General features: G+C 40.7%; 1 protein-coding gene across 1 annotated transcript in view; it reads right to left on the bottom strand.

The window, feature by feature from the left end:
• Positions 1-22,380, bottom strand: part of ext1a (exostosin glycosyltransferase 1a) — a 61,617-nt gene that overhangs the window by 5,683 nt on the left and 33,554 nt on the right. Inside the window, exons 2-8 of the mRNA XM_081389151.1 lie at positions 13,009-13,102; positions 8,943-9,050; positions 6,739-6,858; positions 4,886-5,018; positions 1,065-1,183; positions 317-412; positions 43-132 (exon numbers count right to left, since the gene is read on the bottom strand). Of these exons, the coding sequence (XP_081245277.1) occupies positions 43-132; positions 317-412; positions 1,065-1,183; positions 4,886-5,018; positions 6,739-6,858; positions 8,943-9,050; positions 13,009-13,102 (760 nt within the window). The remainder of the gene's footprint in view (positions 1-42; positions 133-316; positions 413-1,064; positions 1,184-4,885; positions 5,019-6,738; positions 6,859-8,942; positions 9,051-13,008; positions 13,103-22,380) is intronic.

The raw sequence follows: 22,380 nt of genomic DNA, 5'->3' as shown, positions 1-22,380 counted from the left end.
TCTTTGCATATCTAACGTCTTTGTTGTAGTCCCCAGACTCACCTCAGTGGTCGAGAGCACAGTGTCCTCATCCAGACTCAAGACTGCATCTGTTCTCATGCTGTCATAGGGCAGGAATCGGCTGCTCATCACCTAAACGTAGACAAACACGTGAAACATCCTCCAGAGAATGCTCAATATCTCATTCATGGCAGAGAGCAAAACGACGGCAGGAACAAATCTATACGCCATCCATCATGTGTCTTTGCAGCGAGTAAAACCAGACACTTCATTTGATAAGATGAGAATATAAAGACAGGTTGAAGTGGAGATTCACCTTGCTCTCGCCCTCGATTACGATGACTGGGACAGACGTCACGGGCCAGCGGTGCTTCGCGGGAAGAGGCTTGTCACAGTTCCACAGGACAATGATCTGATACAAGGTCATCACAGGTCATTTCTACTATTAAGTACTTTTGAATAGCACCATCTTAATAAATGATATTACTTCATGTTCTTTAATCACAATATCACAGTTAAATTTCTCTACTTTGTGAATGTAATGTTTTTGGGAACAACATCCAATCATGTTAGTCTTTTGTAAAATGTCTTTAAATAACAATTGCCAGTTCCTCAGTGACATCACATTCTAGGAAATGACCTCATTTTGGAGGGAAAACAAACATCTGTAAGTATAAGCAATGGATCTGATGAGTTCTCTGATGCCAAAATAGCAAAATTAACTCTTGTATTCTCTTATAATATCTTGTTCATTCAAGTTAGAATTCATAAAGCTGAAGTGATTGAGCATATTTCTAAAAGCCTGATATTTGCTTTTTATGGAAATGCATCCTTAATGTGTTTTTTATGCAACAGCTGCTGAGCTATTTGATGTTTCCAGAACTGATAAAACTGAAATAAACAAGTTTAATAAATAAATATAAATAAAAGCTAAATATAAATAATTTTTAAGAATGACAAAAGCACTAAAATTTTGAAAAGTATAAAAATAAAAGCTAATTTAAAATATTAATAAATGCTAAAATAGTATTAATAAGTAATATAATAGTATATAAATAACTGACCTGGGCACAGTACTGTGATTTGGCCACAGCCACTAGCAACTTGAGAACCGGTTGAGACTGAGATACGAGAGGCGTGACGGCGTGAATGACGGCGGTGAATTTCTGCTGTGGTTTAATACCTGTGGAGAAGAAGATCAATATATTTAATTAGACAATATATATATATATATATATATATATATATATATATATATAAAAACACTGATTCCATCATATGTTGTTAAAAGTGATGTAAGATAATTTGTTAAAATACATTCTCTTGTCCCAGTTTATTGTTCATTGCCTAATATTAGTATGCCATTCATGAGTTTATCTCCTGCATAAGAATAAACATTGATCCTCCCAGACACCATCAGAACTGGTGGAGAGTTTGGGGCGGGGCTACTGTAGCAGAAGGAGAGATTGGGGCGGGGCTACTGTAACAGAAGGAGAGTTTGGGGCGTGGCTACTGTAGCAGGAGGAGAGTTTGGGGCGTGGCTACTGTAGCAGGAGGAGAGTTTGGGGCGTGGCTACTGTAGCAGGAGGAGAGTTTGGGGCGTGGCTACTGTAGCAGGAGGAGAGTTTGGGGCGTGGCTACTGTAACAGAAGGAGAGTTTGGGGCGTGGCTACTGTAGCAGAAGGAGAGTTTGGGGCGTGGCTACTGTAACAGAAGGAGAGTTTGGGGCGTGGCTACTGTAGCAGGAGGAGAGTTTGGGGCGTGGCTACTGTAGCAGGAGGAGAGTTTGGGGCGTGGCTACTGTAACAGAAGGAGAGTTTGGGGCGTGGCTACTGTAGCAGGAGGAGAGTTTGGGGCGTGGCTACTGTAACAGAAGGAGAGTTTGGGGCGTGGCTACTGTAGCAGGAGGAGAGTTTGGGGCGTGGCTACTGCAGCAGGAGGAGAGTTTGGGGTGTGGCTACTGTAACAGAAGGAGAGTTTGGGGCGTGGCTACTGCAGCAGGAGGAGAGTTTGGGGCGTGGCTACTGTAACAGAAGGAGAGTTTGGGGCGTGGCTACTGCAGCAGGAGGAGAGTTTGGGGCGTGGCTACTGCAGCAGGAGGAGAGTTTGGGGTGTGGCTACTGTAACAGAAGGAGAGTTTGAGACGTGGCTACTGTAGCAGAAGGAGAGTTTGGGGCGTGGCTACTGCAGCAGGAGGAGAGTTTGAGACGTGGCTACTGCAGCAGGAGGAGAGTTTGGGGTGTGGCTACTGTAACAGAAGGAGAGTTTGGGGCGTGGCTACTGTAGCAGGAGGAGAGTTTGGGGCGTGGCTACTGTAACAGAAGGAGAGTTTGGGGCGTGGCTACTGTAGCAGGAGGAGAGTTTGGGGCGTGGCTACTGTAGCAGGAGGAGAGTTTGGGGCGTGGCTACTGTAGAAGGAGGAGAGTTTGGGGCGTGGCTACTGTAGAAGGTGAGAGTTTGGGGCGTGGCTACTGTAGCAGAAGGAGAGTTTGAGGCGTGGCTACTGTAACAGAAGGAGAGTTTGGGGCGTGGCTACTGTAGCAGGAGGAGAGTTTGGGGCGTGGCTACTGTAACAGAAGGAGAGTTTGGGGCGTGGCTACTGAAACAGAAGGAGAGTTTGGGGCGTGGCTACTGTAACAGAAGGAGAGTTTGGGGCATGCCGGAGAGTTTGGGGCGTGGCTACTGTAACAGAAGGAGAGTTTGGTGCGCGGCTACTGTAACAGAAGGAGAGTTTGGGGCGTGGCTACTGTAACAGAAGGAGATTTTGGGGCGTGGCTACTGTAACAGAAGGAGAGTTTGGGGCATGCCGGAGAGTTTGGGGCGTGGCTACTGTAACAGAAGGAGAGTTTGGGGCGTGGCTACTGTAACAGAAGGAGAGTTTGGGGCATGGCTACTGTAGCAGGAGGAGAGTTTGGGACGTGGCTACTGTAGCAGAAGGAGAGTTTGGGGCGTGGCTACTGTAACAGAAGGAGAGTTTGGGGTGTGGCTACTGTAGCAGAAGGAGAGTTTGGGGCGTGGCCACTGTAACAGAAGGAGAGTTTGGGGCGTGGCTACTGTAGCAGGAGGAGAGTTTGGGGCATGGCGGAGAGTTTGGGGCGTGGCCACTGTAACAGAAGGAGAGTTTGGGGCGTGGCTACTGTAGCAGAAGGAGAGTTTGGGGCGTGGCTACTGTAGCAGGAGGAGAGTTTGGGGCGTGGCTACTGTAACAGAAGGAGAGTTTGGGGCGTGGCTACTGTAGCAGGAGGAGAGTTTGGGGCGTGGCTACTGTAACAGAAGGAGAGTTTGGGGCGTGGCTACTGTAGCAGGAGGAGAGTTTGGGGCGTGGCTACTGCAGCAGGAGGAGAGTTTGGGGTGTGGCTACTGTAACAGAAGGAGAGTTTGGGGCGTGGCTACTGCAGCAGGAGGAGAGTTTGGGGCGTGGCTACTGTAACAGAAGGAGAGTTTGGGGCGTGGCTACTGCAGCAGGAGGAGAGTTTGGGGCGTGGCTACTGCAGCAGGAGGAGAGTTTGGGGTGTGGCTACTGTAACAGAAGGAGAGTTTGAGACGTGGCTACTGTAGCAGAAGGAGAGTTTGGGGCGTGGCTACTGCAGCAGGAGGAGAGTTTGAGACGTGGCTACTGCAGCAGGAGGAGAGTTTGGGGTGTGGCTACTGTAACAGAAGGAGAGTTTGGGGCGTGGCTACTGTAGCAGGAGGAGAGTTTGGGGCGTGGCTACTGTAACAGAAGGAGAGTTTGGGGCGTGGCTACTGTAGCAGGAGGAGAGTTTGGGGCGTGGCTACTGTAGCAGGAGGAGAGTTTGGGGCGTGGCTACTGTAGAAGGAGGAGAGTTTGGGGCGTGGCTACTGTAGAAGGTGAGAGTTTGGGGCGTGGCTACTGTAGCAGAAGGAGAGTTTGAGGCGTGGCTACTGTAACAGAAGGAGAGTTTGGGGCGTGGCTACTGTAGCAGGAGGAGAGTTTGGGGCGTGGCTACTGTAACAGAAGGAGAGTTTGGGGCGTGGCTACTGTAACAGAAGGAGAGTTTGGGGCGTGGCTACTGTAACAGAAGGAGAGTTTGGGGCATGCCGGAGAGTTTGGGGCGTGGCTACTGTAACAGAAGGAGAGTTTGGTGCGCGGCTACTGTAACAGAAGGAGAGTTTGGGGCGTGGCTACTGTAACAGAAGGAGATTTTGGGGCGTGGCTACTGTAACAGAAGGAGAGTTTGGGGCATGCCGGAGAGTTTGGGGCGTGGCTACTGTAACAGAAGGAGAGTTTGGGGCGTGGCTACTGTAACAGAAGGAGAGTTTGGGGCATGGCTACTGTAGCAGGAGGAGAGTTTGGGACGTGGCTACTGTAGCAGAAGGAGAGTTTGGGGCGTGGCTACTGTAACAGAAGGAGAGTTTGGGGCGTGGCTACTGTAGCAGAAGGAGAGTTTGGGGCGTGGCCACTGTAACAGAAGGAGAGTTTGGGGCGTGGCTACTGTAGCAGGAGGAGAGTTTGGGGCATGGCGGAGAGTTTGGGGCGTGGCCACTGTAACAGAAGGAGAGTTTGGGGCGTGGCTACTGTAGCAGAAGGAGAGTTTGGGGCGTGGCTACTGTAGCAGGAGGAGAGTTTGGGGCATGCCGGAGAGTTTGGGGTGTGGCTACTGTAACAGAAGGAGAGTTTGGGGTGTGGTGGAGAGTCTGGGGCGTGGCTACTGTAGCAGGCGGAGAGTTTGGGGCGTGGCTACTGTAGCAGGCGGAGTCTGGGGCGTGGCTACTGTAACAGAAGGAGAGTTTGGGGCGTGGCGGAGAGTTTGGGGCGTGGCTACTGTAGCAGGCGGAGAGTTTGGGGCGTGGCTACTGTAGCAGGCGGAGTCTGGGGCGTGGCTACTGTAGCAGGTGGAGCCAGTGGGTGTTAAGTCAAACTTACCGAGCTCGGCGTAGAAGAAGGGGAAGTCGCCCAGATAAGAGGAGTATTGTGGCAGGGTGAAGAGTCCTCCCGGCAGCCGGTTCCACATCAGCGTGCTGCGGCCGTTGTGCTGAAACACACGGTCCTGGATGATCTGGAAGAGGACATCCAGAAAGAGTTTGGAACGTTACAAGATGTTCTGATACAATTTAATGATCCCTTTTAATGACTTCTCTGAATCACTGATGTTCATTAGAGCTATTACACCATGTCCAAACCAGCGACAAGCAATTTTTCTGTCCACACCAGACATGACAAAATCAATCAAAAATCACAGCCAATCAGAAGAGCGTGTGGACGGAGTCTCTCTGCAAGCGCACTGCACTCACAACCAAATCAATAAGCACATAATCAGACTCATAAATATTACATAATTTAAACATTATTGAAAATACATACTGAGTCATTGATACAGTCATTGTCATAGAATACAATTGTTTGTTTACAGTTATTTTTCCTTTAATTTATTTTCAAGATGTGAGGTGAATTATCCATCGTCGCTGTCCATCGTATGCACACTTCAGAATCTCGCCGGAAGAAATAGGCAATTCAAGTACTTTTTGGCCACTCTTTTAAGAGTGCTGTGAATTCGGACATGCAACTCTTGTCACTTACTGTTTTTCGCCTACTATATAGTAGATATTACTTAATATTCAACAATTTTATTGATCTGCCTGCAGTGACACCATTATATGAGAAATTAACCTAGCTGGACGATTTCTCCAGAGCGGCTATATAAATATATAAACGAAGTAAATTATTAACTTTTTTACAACAAAAATGAACCATCACTGCTGTACAGCCGAAACAACCTTTGTTGCATTATTTTCCTGTTTTCCCTGTAAAGCTGCTTTGAAACAATCTGTATTGTAAAAAGCGCTAAATAAATAAAGGTGACTTGACTTCACTAGAAAAGTATGCGATTTCATTGCAGCCTCTGATTAACATGGTAAATATGCTTTTTATTGTGTCACGGCATCGCATGTTAGACTAGAGTTGACAAACATTAACAAGGCTCAAGTTTCATGAGCGTTTAAAGAGCCTAACTTTCATAAACATGAGGCCAGCTGGACCGAAGCCATGTTTATTCGGACACATATTAATGCTCGGTATCACAGATCCACCCTTCAAGACCTGACCCGGGTGTCCTCTTACACACCAACAGCAATCCAGCACATCTCAGAACTACAACACTTCCTCCAGGGAGAAGTGTGTGAAACCAGAGCCTGAGACCGGCCAGATGGAGCTCCGTTTTCATTCAGGAATAGCTCCCGAAATGACTGATCACATGCAATTCATTCTATTGGGAGGGTAAAAGAATTTGTGCAGAAAAATATATTTTTCCATTTGAAAGAAAATTAAGCCTTTTTTTTTTTTGCATTTTGACATTATGTGGGGGGAAATATATACTTCTCATTATGGTATTTGTGACTGATTTAAATAGTAAAATATTTATGCATAATGAGCACATTTATGCTAATTTTACTAAATAAATCATTGTGCCTGGATGATTTTCATTATAGTATTATCATTAAATCATTTAAAATGATGAAATAAACCCATAATTACATCTGATTCCGGATGCATTACAGTAATGAGAACTGTGGAGAGAAAACGTGCTCAATAATCATGAAAATAATCACGATGCAAAAATCTTAATGGCCCTAAAATGAGCATCATTTTCTGCAATTTTCTCATTTTCTGTTTGCTTTTAGGGTAAATTATGACCCGGGCAAGTTTCTGTGGGATTCATCTGATCGGATTCGATGGCTTGACCGCAGTGAAAGATGTTCATTGATCAGGACGTCGCTCACCTCTAATGTAGTGAGCACGATCTTCTCCACAGAAGAGAAGTACGCTTCCCACAAGAACTGCGTCTGCTGGCGGAGGGACAGAATGCGATCCTGATGGATGGAGCGAACCGTCGATGGAATCTGTGAAGAGAAGTGAGCAGTGAGATCATGTTTATTTGTCTACTTGACACAGGCCTTTCCAATCGAAGGCACCAGTTAAAATAACTCAGAGAAACTGGGCTTTTTCATTAAGTAAAGGAAGTTTCGAGAGTAGATTAAAGGAAGAGTTCACTCCAGAAAGTGAAAGTGATAGATAGATAGATAGATAGATAGATAGATAGATAGATAGATAGATAGATAGATAGATAGATAGATAGATAGATAGATAAGAGTTCTGTTGTAGTATTTACTCAACAAACTGAGTCACATCAGGTGTGTGCGTTTATTAAAGTCTCTCTTCACTGTAAACACAAACAGCTCGAGGAAGATTCCCTTTACAAATATTGCACTGGCCGATTAGTCTCTGCTTCTGTCAGGCCTCCAGCGCCTCAGGGTCACGAGAGCATATGAAACGCAGAACTCCTGCTCTCGACAGAACCTGTCGCTTCTCTCACTCGAGTCGTTCTGCCGGCGAGGGCAAGAGTTTCGATTACACACGACCGGCTCTCAGTGTGGAGTCTCTGAGGCCTGAGGACCGGCACTGATCGCTTCTGACCCGCTAATTAGCTTGTGGCATTTGAACGATTTCATTCATGGATGATTCATTTATAGGGAAGTCTTGAGATTACATGAGGTTAAAACATATTAAGCAACATATAGGGCTCGATTTTAACCATTATTAGTCATTGATGTTGCTCCAAACTTGTATGACTTTCTTTCATCTGTGGAACACAAAAAAATGTCTTATTTTTTCGCCATACAATGAAAGTCAGTGGGGTCCAATCTTGTTCAAAACAGTCTTGAGATTACATGAGGTTTAAACATATTATTACACGGCTCTGTGGAATACTTGATTCTGATTGGTCAATCGTGTTATTCCCAGATAACAGCCGCTGGGAACAGAAACACAGGCTCATCCGGGTCACTGAAGTCAGCAGCGCTACACACTCGCTAGGAACGGTTTTTCTTCGTGGAAGTTTTGCATTTGGTGAGCTAATAAGATATTAAAACTCAGTCGAATCAATATTTAGTGTACAGTTATTTAATTATGCCATCCAGTATCGTGGACTCGCTCTCTCGTTTCATACAAACGCAGCGGCGGCCATTTTGTGACTATTGTTTTGAACACTGTTGGATTATAGGATACAAACAGGTACGATTTTAAAACAGTTTAATCTGAAAAACTAAATCTCTTATCTCCATAATTATTTATGTGGAGAAATGCTGTGTAATAAGTGTTATGACTGTATATCTTAAATGTCCGTCTAGTTTGATCTCGCCGCTGAAACTGCTCTCTCCGCGAAGCTTTGCGTTTAAAGAGCTGATAAAATATTTCAACTCAGATCAATATTTCGAGTCTAATTATTTACTTATGAAGCAAGTATCCGTGTAATAAGCGGATAATGTACATCCAGCCGGTTGTTATCTCAGAATAAACCCCTTCAGGTGTGTGTGTGTGTGTGTGTGTGTGTGTGTGTGTGTGTGTGTGTGTGTGTGTGTGTGCGATGATCCTGATCGGGTTTATTCTGAGATAACAACCGGCTGGATGTACATTATCCCTTAATTAAGCATGAATATAGGGCCCTATTTTAACGATCTAAGCTCATGGTCTAAAGCTCACAGCGCAAGTGCACTTAGTGCGTCCGAATCCACTTTTGCTAGTTTAATGACGGGGAAAATGGTCGGCGCTCCCGGCGCATGGTCTAAAAGTGTTGTCTCTATTCTCTTAATGAGCAATGGCTGTATTAATCATTATCAGTAATCATCTCCCATTCCCTTTAAAAGCCAGTTGCGCTCGAGCCATGGCGGATTCGCCATTTACATGACGGAATTTGATAGTGGAGTCTCCAGATTGGCGTCTCGTGTTGGGCATTTTAACATGTTTTTTTTGGGGGATTGACTCTCTTTTGCAGTCTGTCTCTAGTGGCCAGTGGATGAATTGCAGTTTAAGTCACTTCCGTGTTGGACTCAAGAGAGAGATCGGAAGGTTGCCGCTTGGACACAATGCATGACATAAACTGAGCTGAGCTCTTTCTAGTCCTGATATATTATGATGAAAGTCGTACCTGTAGGAGAAGTCTCTCGTCCCCAATGACGGCAGCCGTACGCCAGTCGATGATCTCTGAGAAGGGAAGCTCCCAGCCGTTACTGAGCATAACGGGTACACAAGCGGCCTGCACACACAGAGAGACAGAGAGAGAGAGAGAGAGAGAGAGAGAGAGAGAGAGAGAGAGAGAGAGAGAGAGAGAGAGAGAGAGGCAAGTTAAAACAGGCTGAAGAAAAATAAATCAAGCGTCATGAAAATTTTATTAGCATCTTCGAGTGGAAAGTCTGAAACCCAGAGAAGCTCTGCCTGAAGAATCGTGTCTTTATCAGATAAGTCGTAAGTTTTGAGCTCTGAGAAATCTGGCAGCGATGGAGCGAAACACAAAGCGTGACTCTGCCTGTCTGAACCGAAGCCTCACGGGTCACAACAATCAAAGAGGACGTGAGATAATCATCAAGGATACAGACACTGCTACACGAAGGGCTAGGAGACAGTCAAAATATAAAAATAAATGTTTTATATATATTTATAAATAAATTGTAGGCTATATATACAGTGCAATGCATAAGTGAATACACCCATACTAAAGTTGACTAAAAAGAGGAATAAAAAATCATATTTTGGAAATTGAACTTAATGCCTTAATTTAAAAAATTTGGAAAAATCCAACCTTTAAGGACACCAATTTTCTTTGTGAATGAATAATGTATCGTAAATAAATAAATGTTCTTCCTTAAAATACATGGTGCATAAGTTTGGACACCCCTATGTTAAATTCCCATAGAGGCAGGCAGATTTTTATTTTTAAGAATTTTTTTACATTTTTTTTTAGGATACTATGCATCCTGATAAAGTTCCCTTGGCCTTTGGAATTAAAATAGCCCCACATCATCACATAGCATTCACCATACCTAGAGATTGGCATGGAGTACTTTCCATAAGATCATCTCTCAATGCAAATCAAACTAGCTTTTAGGCTAACTGAAATAAAACCATGCCAATCTCTAGGTATGGTGAAGGCTATGTGATGATGTGGGGCTATTTTAATTCCAGAGGCCAAGGGAACTTTATCAGGATGCATAGTATCCAAATTGTTTTTTTTTTTTTAAATACTTTAAAATAAAAATCTGCCTGCCTCTATGGGAATTTAACATAGGGGTGTACTCACTTATGCACCATGTATTTTAAGGAAGAACATTTATTTTATTTACGATACATTATTCATTCACAAAGAAAATTGGTGTCCTTAAAGGTTGGATTTTTCCAAATTTTTTAAATTAAGGCATTAAGTTCAATTTCCAAAATATGATTTTTTATTCCTCTTTTTAGTCAACTTTAGCATGGGTGTATTCACTTATGCATAGCACTGTATATATATATATATATATATATATATATATATATATATATATATAGATAGATAGATAGATAGATAGATAGATAGATAGATAGATAGATAGATAGATAGATACATGTTTTTTATTTTTATTTAAGTTTCAGTATATATATACACACGGAAATAAGTTTACTTTAAAATTACTAACTAAAATAAAAAAAATGAAATACAAAAATTTCAAAAGAACATAAAAAATGACTAAAACTACATTTACAATGAAAATGAAAATATAACAATAAATGTTATATATATTTATAAATAAATTGTAGGCTATATATATATATATATATATATATATACATATATAAAATAACCATGTCCAATAGTATGTTTTTTGGACATGTACCATAGTATATAAAAGTGGTAATAATTCAGTTCTCTGGTGTAAATTCAGAGTATCATCTGATCTCATCGCTGCACCATAACTTCATTCTCAGACAATAAGACAAAATCCACCGTTTCGCAGCATAACTCTGTGTGTGTGTGTTTGGACAGGCCTGTTGTCCTGTCCTTAATCTGTTAATCTGCTCCTCATCTGACCTCCCTTCATCTCTAATATCATCCTGCTGTTATGGACTAATCCTTGCAGTGTCATTAACCAGCCCTTCAATCTGCTGAAATACATACAGACCAATACAGGCCTGAGAGCCAAAGCCGGCGTGAGCTCCGACAGACACAAACACACATGTGCACCAAAACCTCCGCCAGGAAACCCAAACTCCCACACAATTCAAAACACAATATATAATGGCCTGTTAAGCCTCATATCTGCACAACGCCAGACAACCTGAAAGAGCACAGCCACACAATAGACATTACACAGGCATGAGCATCACAGAATAGTGTGTATTTGTTCACTTCTCAGGCACACCAATACGTTTTTGTTTGAAAACGCATCCGTTTTGGCCTTCGGTCCACACCATTCACCATTTTCATTTGAGTTTTACGCGTACAGACGGCACCATTGTCAACACGATCCCCATTCACTCACACTGATCCGTGTAAACGACTAAAAACGCTGTATTCTGCTGCCAGGCCAGTAGATGGCGATGAAACACTATAGACTGAACACGTAATATGACGTCATCGTCTTCACAGATTCAAGTTTTTGTTGTTTACACGGACACCGTTTTCAAAAACGTGCACTTTGAACCCAGAGGGCCAATGTTTCAGAAAACACTGAAGCTTCCTCGGGCGCCGCCATTGGCTAGCGGACCCCCACCTGCTGTTAGCATCCCATTGAGTCCCATTCATTTTGGCGTCACTGACAGCGAATAACTTTACATCTGAGGCGTTTGAAGACTCCATTTGTCCATTATTTATTTCTAAAGAAACACGAAATTGTATAAAAGGCTCCATTACCTTGTATCTTACGTTATGGCCCCGTAGAAGCAGTTTTTGTAAAAATAGGCTAACGATTGCATCATAAACACGCGACTCTCTGTCGCACAGTAGAGAGATTACCGTATGGACAGGAGGAGAAGCTCGCGGGCGATCGGGGGGACGTGGAGGCAAAATGACAAATTAATTAATCAGAATACTTAGCAAAAGTTGCTCCTCCTCCAGCTCATGGACAGCTCCTACTCACACTCTCCGTCTCTGAGAGATTTGGAAGGGAATGATTCAGATTTCTCTCGGCACAGCTAGCAGTACTAGAAGACAGACGGGTTCCTCAAGTCACATCTACGTCGTCAAGCTCAGTGTGACTCTGTGCAGTCGCTCAGCCATCAGGAAGAAGTGCTTCTAATTGACTTCACTTTTCTCCGTTGAATCCAATGGGGTCGCTGTGTCCATTTCTTTTACTGTCTATGATTGAACCCTGTTTTCGAAAGCGCCCAAAACGCGGTTGTCGTGTAAACGAACGGCCAAAACAGCTCCTAAGACGACGTTTTTATTAATGAAAACAAAGCTTTTTGAAAATGCTCCCCTAAGTGGATAAATTTGAAAACGCTGTTTCCGCGCTGTAGTTTGGACTGGGAAAACTGAGGTATTTAAAAACTATGAGGTTTTCAGGCGTTTTCCAAAAATTTCTCGTCCACACTGAAACGCTAGTGCGTTTTTAAACGAAAACGCCGTTTTCAAATGTATCCAGATTAAAGGGGTCATGAACTGAATTTTTTAAGTTTTTTATACTGTTGTCTGAGGTCAACTTATGATGTTCAGTTGGTTTTTACATTCAAAAACATCAAAATGAATAAGTAATATGTAATTTTCTACCCTGGATTTGAACCTAGCTCCTGTTTTTATGGGCGTGCCGCATTGAAGACTTGGAAGTAAACGCCCACTGCTATGATTGGATAACAGTTTTGCATATTATAATGAGTTTCATGTAATGCGTGAATTGGTGGGCGGGGCTAAACAGGCGGTGTTGAAGTAGGCGTTGCTCTTCTTCTGCGGAGGCGGGGCTTGATACCCTTTAACGTCATAGATCCCCCACTTTGAAAAACCTGTCGTTCGCTGTGCCTGGTGTCAATAAAAGCATTTAATGGACTAACAAGGAAGTTTTCAGTTCTGAAACTATAGTATGATGACCTCTCATATGTCAAAAGCTCAAGTTCTCAGTTCATCACCCCTTTAATGTAGCCTTAGTATCTCAATAGGAAGAAACTGTAAATATGTAAAAAATAATTTATAATAAATACTGCAATATTGGATAAAAAAACAAAACAAAACAAAACAGTGAGTATACCTGCAGCGCCTCCAGGAACCGGAAAGAGCCCAGGCGGCGTCCTCTCGGCACGAGACAAAACGTGGAGTTATGTAGCATTTCTTTATAGTCGTACCTGACGAGGAAAAGGAGGAAGAGTATATTAAGAAGCATCCTGAAAACATCCTGGAGTGAGAAAACAGGAGGTGCACATCCTATTCATATGGAAAATCAGTTAGTGCTCATCACATCTCACACAGTTGGCCTGAAAACACACATGCACTGTTAAAAACAACAACATATTTTCCATTTTAAAGGATATTATGAATCACAAATCACAAACTACATACAACTCATGTTAGACCAACAGAAATGAGTCAGACACAGAGGAGCAACACTGCTGAAATGTGAAGGGTTGTGAGTTTTCCAGCATGTATTGCATTGCAGCATGAATAAATGATGCGGTTATAGGATTTTTGTTCACTGTTATTGAGGTTTGTGTGTCAAGTGTTGAGGTACAAGCCTCTGAAACTGAAAATAAATCCCAGATATCTTGCTTTGTTGCGCCTTCTGAAACCTGAAACTAGTGCCCAAAAAAGCTATAGCAACCAAAATATATCAATGTATTGTGATTCAGAAATCTGCAGTTGCCTTGATTAATTTATTGGCTGAATGTGCATTTTTTATGAACAAACTAATTGAAAATTAGTGACAATGTTTAAGACAAGAGTTGAGAGAACCTAAAATGCATCAAATTTACGTTTTCTCAACAGTTCCTTTATAACAGGATGAAACTGTGTCAGAGTTTGGAGATGTTCTCACAGATCTAAAGGTCAAAGCACCACAACAAGCCAAAACACTGTCAAGCTATATTAATTAATATGTTTTAGTAATACAATAGAGAACATAATACTGCATCTCCCAATGCAATGAAGCATGTCATGCATTATCACATTTGATAAAACAATAGGAAGACTATGTTTTTTTTATAATTAAACCAATGTGAATGGATGAACTGTGGATGATAAGATCAGGAAGGTAAATTATAATTATTGTAATTTCATGTTGACTATAAATAAATGTCCTGGGTTCAGTGCGACTTGTCGATTTCTCTGTCGACTTCCACAAAAAACATCCTTTCAACTTGCGTAAAAAAAAAAAAATAATAAAAATGTTTATATATATATATATATATATATATATATATATATATATATATATATATATATATATATATATATATATATATATATATAAAGAACGCACGGCTAAAGTAGTTCAGGCAGGTTTTGACCGCATTGGTTAGCTTGAGACCACATGGCATTATAAAGAGTTTCAGACGTTTAGCTTTATAAGTGTTCACAGACAGTCAGGAGAGAGAGCTCTCCGAAATCCCCGTTCACGCTCTTGACCTCTTGACCTCTGCTTTGTACGCTGGTCTTGACCTACGGTGGGATAAAAGCTTCAGCAAATGCTTGGACCAGCGTTTCAGTCGGCACTCGGATTAAGGAGATGTTTGGAATTCCTAACGCGACATTCCTCCTTTTCTGCCCGTCTTACCCTCCCTTCTCCTCTCTTACACATTCTCCCCGGCACTCCCACGTTCTCCATTCCTTCTCCGTCTTTCCTTCGATGCGTTATCCGTGATGCTGTGCATTATAATGCGCTCTGGCTTCACCTCTGGATGAATGAACAGATCTGCGGACGGCCAGACAGAAGCTGAACGCTAAAGTAGTGCTGGCGGTGTGACCAAACATTTATATCACAGTATTTTTCAGAATTATACTGGGTTTTTTTTTTTAAGCATACCTAGCCTATCAATTTTTAACCACATTTTCTTCTGACTGAGAGAGGAAATACTGCAGTAGTTTGCCCTAGTTTGTCCGCCGTGATCCCAATGTTGTTTAAGATTTTATTTTTATTTGTCACATACACAGTTACATGTGACCCTATTTGTGGCAATAGCCAACAATACATTGTATGGGTCAAAATTATCGATTTTTCTTTTATGCCAAAAATCATGAGGATATTAAGTAAAGATCATGATCCATGAGGATATTTAGTAAATTTCCTACTGTAAATATATAAAACATTTATTTTTGTGAGTGAATGCAGCACAATCGCCAACATGAATGAACAACTTTCAAGGAGATTTTCTCAATGTTTAGATTTTTTTGCACCCTCAGATTCCAGATTTTCAATAGTTGTATCTCGGCCAAATATTGTCATATCATAACAAACTATACATCAATGGAAAGCTTGTTTATTCTGCTTTCAGATGATGTATAAATCTCAATTTCAGAAAATGGACCCATATGACTGGTTTTGTGGTCCTGGGTCACATATAGAGAATATATAACCAGCACTGAAATGTATAAGCAGGTCCGCTCCATGGACAGTGCGATTATTATCAAAATACAACCACAAGAAGAAATTACGAATAAATATAGATACGAAAAGAAAGATTTTTTGTTGTTGAAATGTACAAGAGAAGACTGTGCAAACAGGTTGCTATATAGTAGTCAGTATGCAAGTGCCATGTCAGTATATTGAATATTCTTGATTATTAAGTGAAGTCATATGATGTTAAGAGACTGACTGAGATTACACATTAAGTGAAAGATTAAAAAAATGTCTATAAAAAATGAATATCAGGATTCGGTATGAACCGGTATACCGCCAGCACTACGCTAAAGCTTGCGGATGGGAGTCGGCAGGTGTTTCGGGATGTGGGAATGACCTCGGATGACCCGCTGGATCAGTAGGCAACCTGATATAGGGTGTCTGAAAATAGGGCAGGGTCATGCACTCAGAAGACTTCATAATTCATCAGAAGCACAGGGCTTATCCTATCAGGGCATGGGTGCTTTCATTGTGTGCAGACTAATGTTTTTAATACGACTCTTATCTCTTTCCCCACCAGTGTTTCTGAAAAAAGTTACCAGCGAGCACCAGCATTTATTTTATTTTTTCACAAAAATGTCATGCCATGAATATCTGAACATGCAATATATATATATATATATATATATATATATATATATATATATATATATATACATATATATATATATATACATATATATATACATATACATATATATATACATATACATATATATATACATATACATATATATATATATATATATAAAAGAGCCTCTGCTTTTTAAATAAAAGAAACCGTTTTGGTAACACTTTATTTTACCAGGCATGAAAACTCCTCACCTTTCGGCGAAATTCGCCGTTTTAAAACCTAAAAGGGTCACCTACGTGATTTGTGCAGATCCGATGAGAAAATATTTTAGAGGGGGGGGGGGGGGGGGGGGTGTTCGAGGTCGAGGCCAGCATTTATCCCCTATAAAGTTACCATAAACTTCGCAGCTTTAAAAAACAAGCATCATTCCTAATGCCGAAACATGCGAGTCAGAGTAACGGGCAGAAATGTTTTCAAAGTCTTTTACACCGCGAGTCTGACAACTGGACACACTGCCGAACATAGAACCGCACGCCGGAAAGCAAGCCTGAGGTAAGTTAGCTTACAATGTTAACTGTCCTGTCAGATACAGACAGCGATGTTGCCAATGTCATTATTTTTAATTTTGACATAGAAGTGGGCGAGATAATATCGCGAGCGGGCGCGGGCGCCGTGAGCGCTGAGCGAGCAGGAACAAGTACTCATTGCGCGGCTCGCGAGCCTCAAGTGGCTCGCCAAGCTTTAATTTGTGGCTCGCATGGCGGTAAATAATACGGTGATATGATAATGCATTCACTAGAGATATTTAATACTAGAGAACATTAATAACAAGTAGGGCTTTAACATAACCCGTTAAAAACTCAAAGTGTCTATTACAAATCATTTCGATCGGATTGAAAGGGGTGGTTTATCGAGAGAACGTGAAAAAACTTGATCGATTGAAAACCGAAACTGAAAGGACGACGTATGACGCGCTGAACGAGCTGTTCTCGTGATGAATAAAGTGTCATATAAATGAGTATCCTTTCATTCTATAATTCTCCTTTCACTCAGCATCTGTGAAGTGAAGCAGGACAGTCCTTGTTTCAGATTATCATACAGACGACTGGTTTGGGGCATTTTTAATGCGTGATAAATAGTAGTAGTAAATAGTTTTTTTTTCTCTGACACCCGATGAAATACGTAGATCAGCGGCCCATTGGTTCTTTTCTTGATTGACACTGGGCTAGCCCAATCACATCTTTAATGTGAAGTATAGAAATATACTCTTTCAAGTAGGCCTATAGAAATTAGTACAAAACTAATTATGAAAGTTTCCTTTATTTTTCAGTGCATTTGTTTTACAATATATGGCTATTACTATCATGGGATTAATATTATAACTATTATTGTAGTAGTAATGTAGACAGACACTGTAAAAGAGTTTTGAATTTTTCTTTGTTTAATTTGCACCAGATTGATGAATTTAACATTAAAAAGCACAAAATTTTCTTACGGGGCATCTTTCTATGGCATCTCTGCGAAGAAAAAACCCTTTTGGAGCCTTTACTTTTTGAAGTGTGCAAGGAAACAATAAGTGACTGTGAGAAAGGGTGATGTTGATGTTGAAGGTGTGTCTTTAAACAGTCGTCGCGGGTCGTCGGACGACGCTCACCCAATGCAAACCTCCTCTATCAAGTTGACAAAGCGTGCAAAAGTCATCAGAAAAAACAGGGAACTGGAATCGTATGCAGCCGAACTGTCTTTGTTATGTTTACATTTGGCACTGTTGCCATGGCAGCCGGTTGGCATGTGTGGCATTTGTGCCTTAAATCAGATTAGAGGAAATAAGAGCTGCTGGTTTCACCAACGCTTGCCAACCTGCTTGTAATGACTGTGTAATCAGAACAAGATTAAACCCGTACTTAACGTCCCGACACACACAACTTCATGAGCGCGCAACAAATGTTTCAACATCCTCCAGATCAACAGAAGAACTGAAGATCCTGAAGCTCATCCCGATGAAAGGGTTGAGTCTCGTGTGGATGACGGAAAATTCATGCATTGCATTCTGTCTTATTAAAGTCTATCCGCATAATATAATAAAGTGACTCGTCTCCTTATGTGTGGCTTAATGTACAAATCTCATGGTTACAAACAGCAAAACAGTGCATTTTGAATATTATGGTATTATTTTTATATGTTAAATCCCCCAATACAATATTGTGCAGTGAGCTGCCCTTTTATAACCAAAATAATCTTTAAAAATACATGAAAAAGTATTAAAAAATGAAAAAATATCAAGTTATGAAGCAATAGATGGAAAAGAACATGAAGATGTTCAACATATTTGAGCATGTAGTAATATTAGTGATATGAGTAATAATACCATGGTGTTTTACGGTGCATTACCATGGTTTATTGCAATCATTCATTCAGTATCATTTTATTCAGCAAAATGCATTAAATTGATCAAAAGTGACAGTGATGTACAGAGCCCCACACATGACATGTGGATGAAAATATGTGTATTCGTTCCCTTGAGTTATTAATTCATTCCTTCATTTTGACTGATCTAAAACACTGGAAATGGCAGTGCCCTATTACTATTATTTGTTCCTTAATTATTACAACATGGCCAGGATTTAGTAAAACGATGGGATGAATTGTTATATTGTCTCCAGTCACTGCCAACGACACGATTTCCCTTTAGCTTGTTACACAAAAGATGCCATTTGACTTCCAAAAACAACAATGCATGTTAACAGCAAATGTGCAATGCTTGCATTCGCTGTCTGCGCAATCCAGAAAATAAGACATCAGTGGCTCAGACACGACTGGTGTGCCGAAGTCCAGTTATCCTCTGCTGACAGAGACAAAACGCCACTTCCAGAAGAGCTTATGCTAGTGCAAGGATTTAAAGGTGTGCAATGTAATGAAATTAATTATATGGCATGTAGATGTCAAACAACACATACTTTAAAGTTGAAGTGTGTCAACTAGTGTGTCAAAACTAATGACCAGTTTCAAACAGATAGTCCCGCCCCCAAAATTGCACTATTTATTGGAAATTTGAATTTTTTTTGGATGAACTGTTCCTTTATTGCTGGTAATACAATTTAATAAGAGCAAATAAAATGTACTCAATTGCTTATATACAATTTTGACCCAAAATTCACAAAAACCTAGCACTTAGGGCCCTATCTGGCACCCAGCGCAATTGCCTTTGTACAGCGACGCATGTATCATTCCTGTTTTGCACCCGACGCACAGCGGACTTTTCCCTCCACAGACGCAAATTAGGGAATGAACTTGCACTCCCGGGGGCGGTTCAGCGAAAAGAGGAGGCGTGTTCTGGCGCAAACGTTCCCTGGTGCTATTTTGCAGTTTCAGAAAACAATTCCTCCACTGACCAGGAGAACCTCGTCTAAAGTCAGTGGTGCGTTGCGCATGTTATTCAGATGCTATTTTAAGGGCGCATGCTTGGCCATAATGTAGCGTGTGCACATCGCACACACACTTTGCTTCTCTCATCTACACACAGTTCACATTTTTGCGAACCATACATTATTACAAGGAAAAATATTCCACACGAGGGAAATCATTGTTGTGTCCATGAAGATGTGAAAAATAGGCATAAATCTAGCTTACACATTTACCCAAATGATCATACGCCTGTTTAACCGAAGCTAATCTGGGTGTGTTTCTCCGTCCCCAATGTCACTTCTCTGTGTTTTACGGCCCTGACGAGAACGTCGGTCTCCTCGGCTGTGAACCGCTCCTGGCAAATCCGCCGTTATAATAGCGATCCGCCATGGAACAAGCGCGTCTGCTCTTAAAGGGAATGTGAGATGTCGCTCTGATTGGTTTATTTCACGTTACGCCCAAACCACACCTATGAGTAATGAAGCGACTTCAGACCAACACATTTTAGATTTGCGTCGGGCGCAAGAGTCATTTATCCCGCCGGTATAATAGCAACAGCGCCCGAGACCCGCCCACAAAGTTACTTGCGTTTCTCGTTTGATACTTGCGTTTCAGATCGTTAAAATAGGGCCCTTAGAATCATAATGACTGGTTGAAAAAATTAAATAAAATATCTGACAAAGTAGTCTTTAATGATGTCTAAATATATACCCAAATGCAAAACCTAATATAAGTAAATTATGATGTCTAAAAAACATTGTTCCCAGCAACTAGGAAATACACAGCCATGTTTAACTTTTTTTATTTTCCGGCTTGACTGGAGCTTCTAACGGTGATGCAGTGACTTTACCAGTCTGCAATTGGCTCTTTTATTTAGGAGGCGGGACTTATAATCGCCATATTGCGTGTTGCACTCTATGATACGCTGTATTTGCATATCTAGTATTTGTCATCAACAGCTTGCAGTTCCATTTCAATACACTAGTGGTGCAGAAAATACACACTTTAACATGATCTACAATGTGTTGCTGCAGAAAAGATGTTTTTTTGTAGGCCAAAACCCGGGAAAAACTTCCGGTTCCATCGTCTGGATAAAGTGGGTTTTATGAATGGGTTTTTGGTTAAATGCCTGAAATAAGGTATTTGGTTAACACAAGCACGTTTATTTTCATGTATTATTCAACAACAACAAAAAAATCAATAGTGGCTAAAAGGGACTACAGAGGTTGAGGCTTTCACAGCCTCATGCTGTTTATAAACTCAAACTTTTACGGAAAATCGTTTTTATAAAGTCTGAAAGGAGTTATATGAAGCTTTTGTTTATAGCCTAATGTTAGCTTTTGCAGATTGTTTTTAGGCTTTAAAATTCACACGTTGATGAACAAAAACGTGTGTTGGTGCTTATTTTATGCTGGATTTTTATGGAGGGAACGTGCAGGGTGAGGATGACTTCTGGATTGGCCTATAAAAGCATAATCACTTCTGCGCGCTGCTGAAAACAACCATCTGGATGATGGTTAAATGTTCTACATAAACCGAACACAGGGAATTAGCAGCTTCCAAATGAGCTAACTTTTTAAACAAAGCACGTTTGGTAAGAAACTAGGGCAAAGTGACAAGGTCTTCTGTCTCTCCAGACTCAGGAAAACTGCACTCGTAACTTTCCTTCGAGTTACTTTTGACTGGGGTGAAAGGCTGAAGGCTAAAGGCTACTGGAAAGTTTATCCACTCTGTCGTGGCAGATGGTCCAAATAGATGTCTGGCCTCAAGGGCAAATACAGCTGATTAATTATCCACTGCACACTGTGTCATTAATCATAACGACTAGAGTTAATATCATCCTGCGCTGTCCTGTAATTATGCCGGGAATTCACACTTGGGTCTTAGGAAACATGGGATTTATTCTCCAAGCTGCCATCATCAAAAAAACCCTTGTACTCTCCAAATCAACAATCCAGGTGTCTTTATTAGGAGGAGACGGCGGGACTAAACTCCTTCCCCCAGGTTCAACAAGAACACTTTGTTGTTTAAAGTCTTTCAAAAGTGCCACTTTCCATTTTTTGATACATGCTACTAAATGCTGCATGATATATCAAAATAAAAATCGATATTGCGATATGGCATTAATAATGTGTGTCATTTACACACCTGATATGATGAGCTGCATGTGTGTTTAAATAAACACAGCACAAAGCTTCACTCTGAAACTTACAGTGGATATTTATATTTGCCGACAATCTGTCCAAATAAAAGCTCGATAGTTTACCATTTGAAAATAAAGAAATTTAGATGGAATTATTAGTACTGTAATTTTACTGTAAAATAAATTTCATTAGTCATTTTTTTTAATTTGTATTACAATATATTTTTATTTTTGTTTAATATTTTTATTTAATAATAATCACAATAAAATTATTATTATTATTATTATTATTTTATAGTCCTATTGAATTGTCAAAACAGTGAAAATATGTCCTTGAAAACTCAAGTTGAGGATAAAAATAAATAATAAAAAAACATACGTTTTTTCGACATTTTCCAAAAATGGAAATATGGTCTAGGATTCACAATTTTTATTCAGAAATTGCTAGTAAATTTCACAAATAATTACGAAGAAATGGCAAGTAACACATTGAATTGAATAAGATATTTTGAAGCACAGAGATCGAAATAGTATTTCATTTTGTGTTTTATTTAAAAACTTTTATCACAATTTCTTTGTTTAAAATAGAGATCATGATTCTCCCACAATTCTGAACAGACAACTAAACAAAATAACATGTAATTTATTAAAGGTTCTGACAATGTTAAATGCAGCAATTTGAATTATTATTATTTACATTTTTTTAATTCAGTTTGAATGAATGATTCAATGACTCACTCATAAAGACTTCACTTGTTTCATTGGGGGATGAATCAGCGTTTTTGAACAAACTATTGAATGAATGATTCAAAGACTCACTCATAAAGACTTCACTTGTTTCATTGGGGGATGAATCAGCGTTTTTGAACAAACTATTGAATGAATGATT

The sequence above is a fragment of the Scardinius erythrophthalmus genome, assembly GCF_964197995.2.
Source record: "Scardinius erythrophthalmus genome assembly, chromosome: 16".
Taxonomy (NCBI): Eukaryota; Metazoa; Chordata; class Actinopteri; order Cypriniformes; family Leuciscidae; genus Scardinius; species Scardinius erythrophthalmus.
The sequence above is the reverse complement of the archived record's forward strand: the minus strand, read 5'-3'. Positions and strand labels throughout refer to the sequence as shown.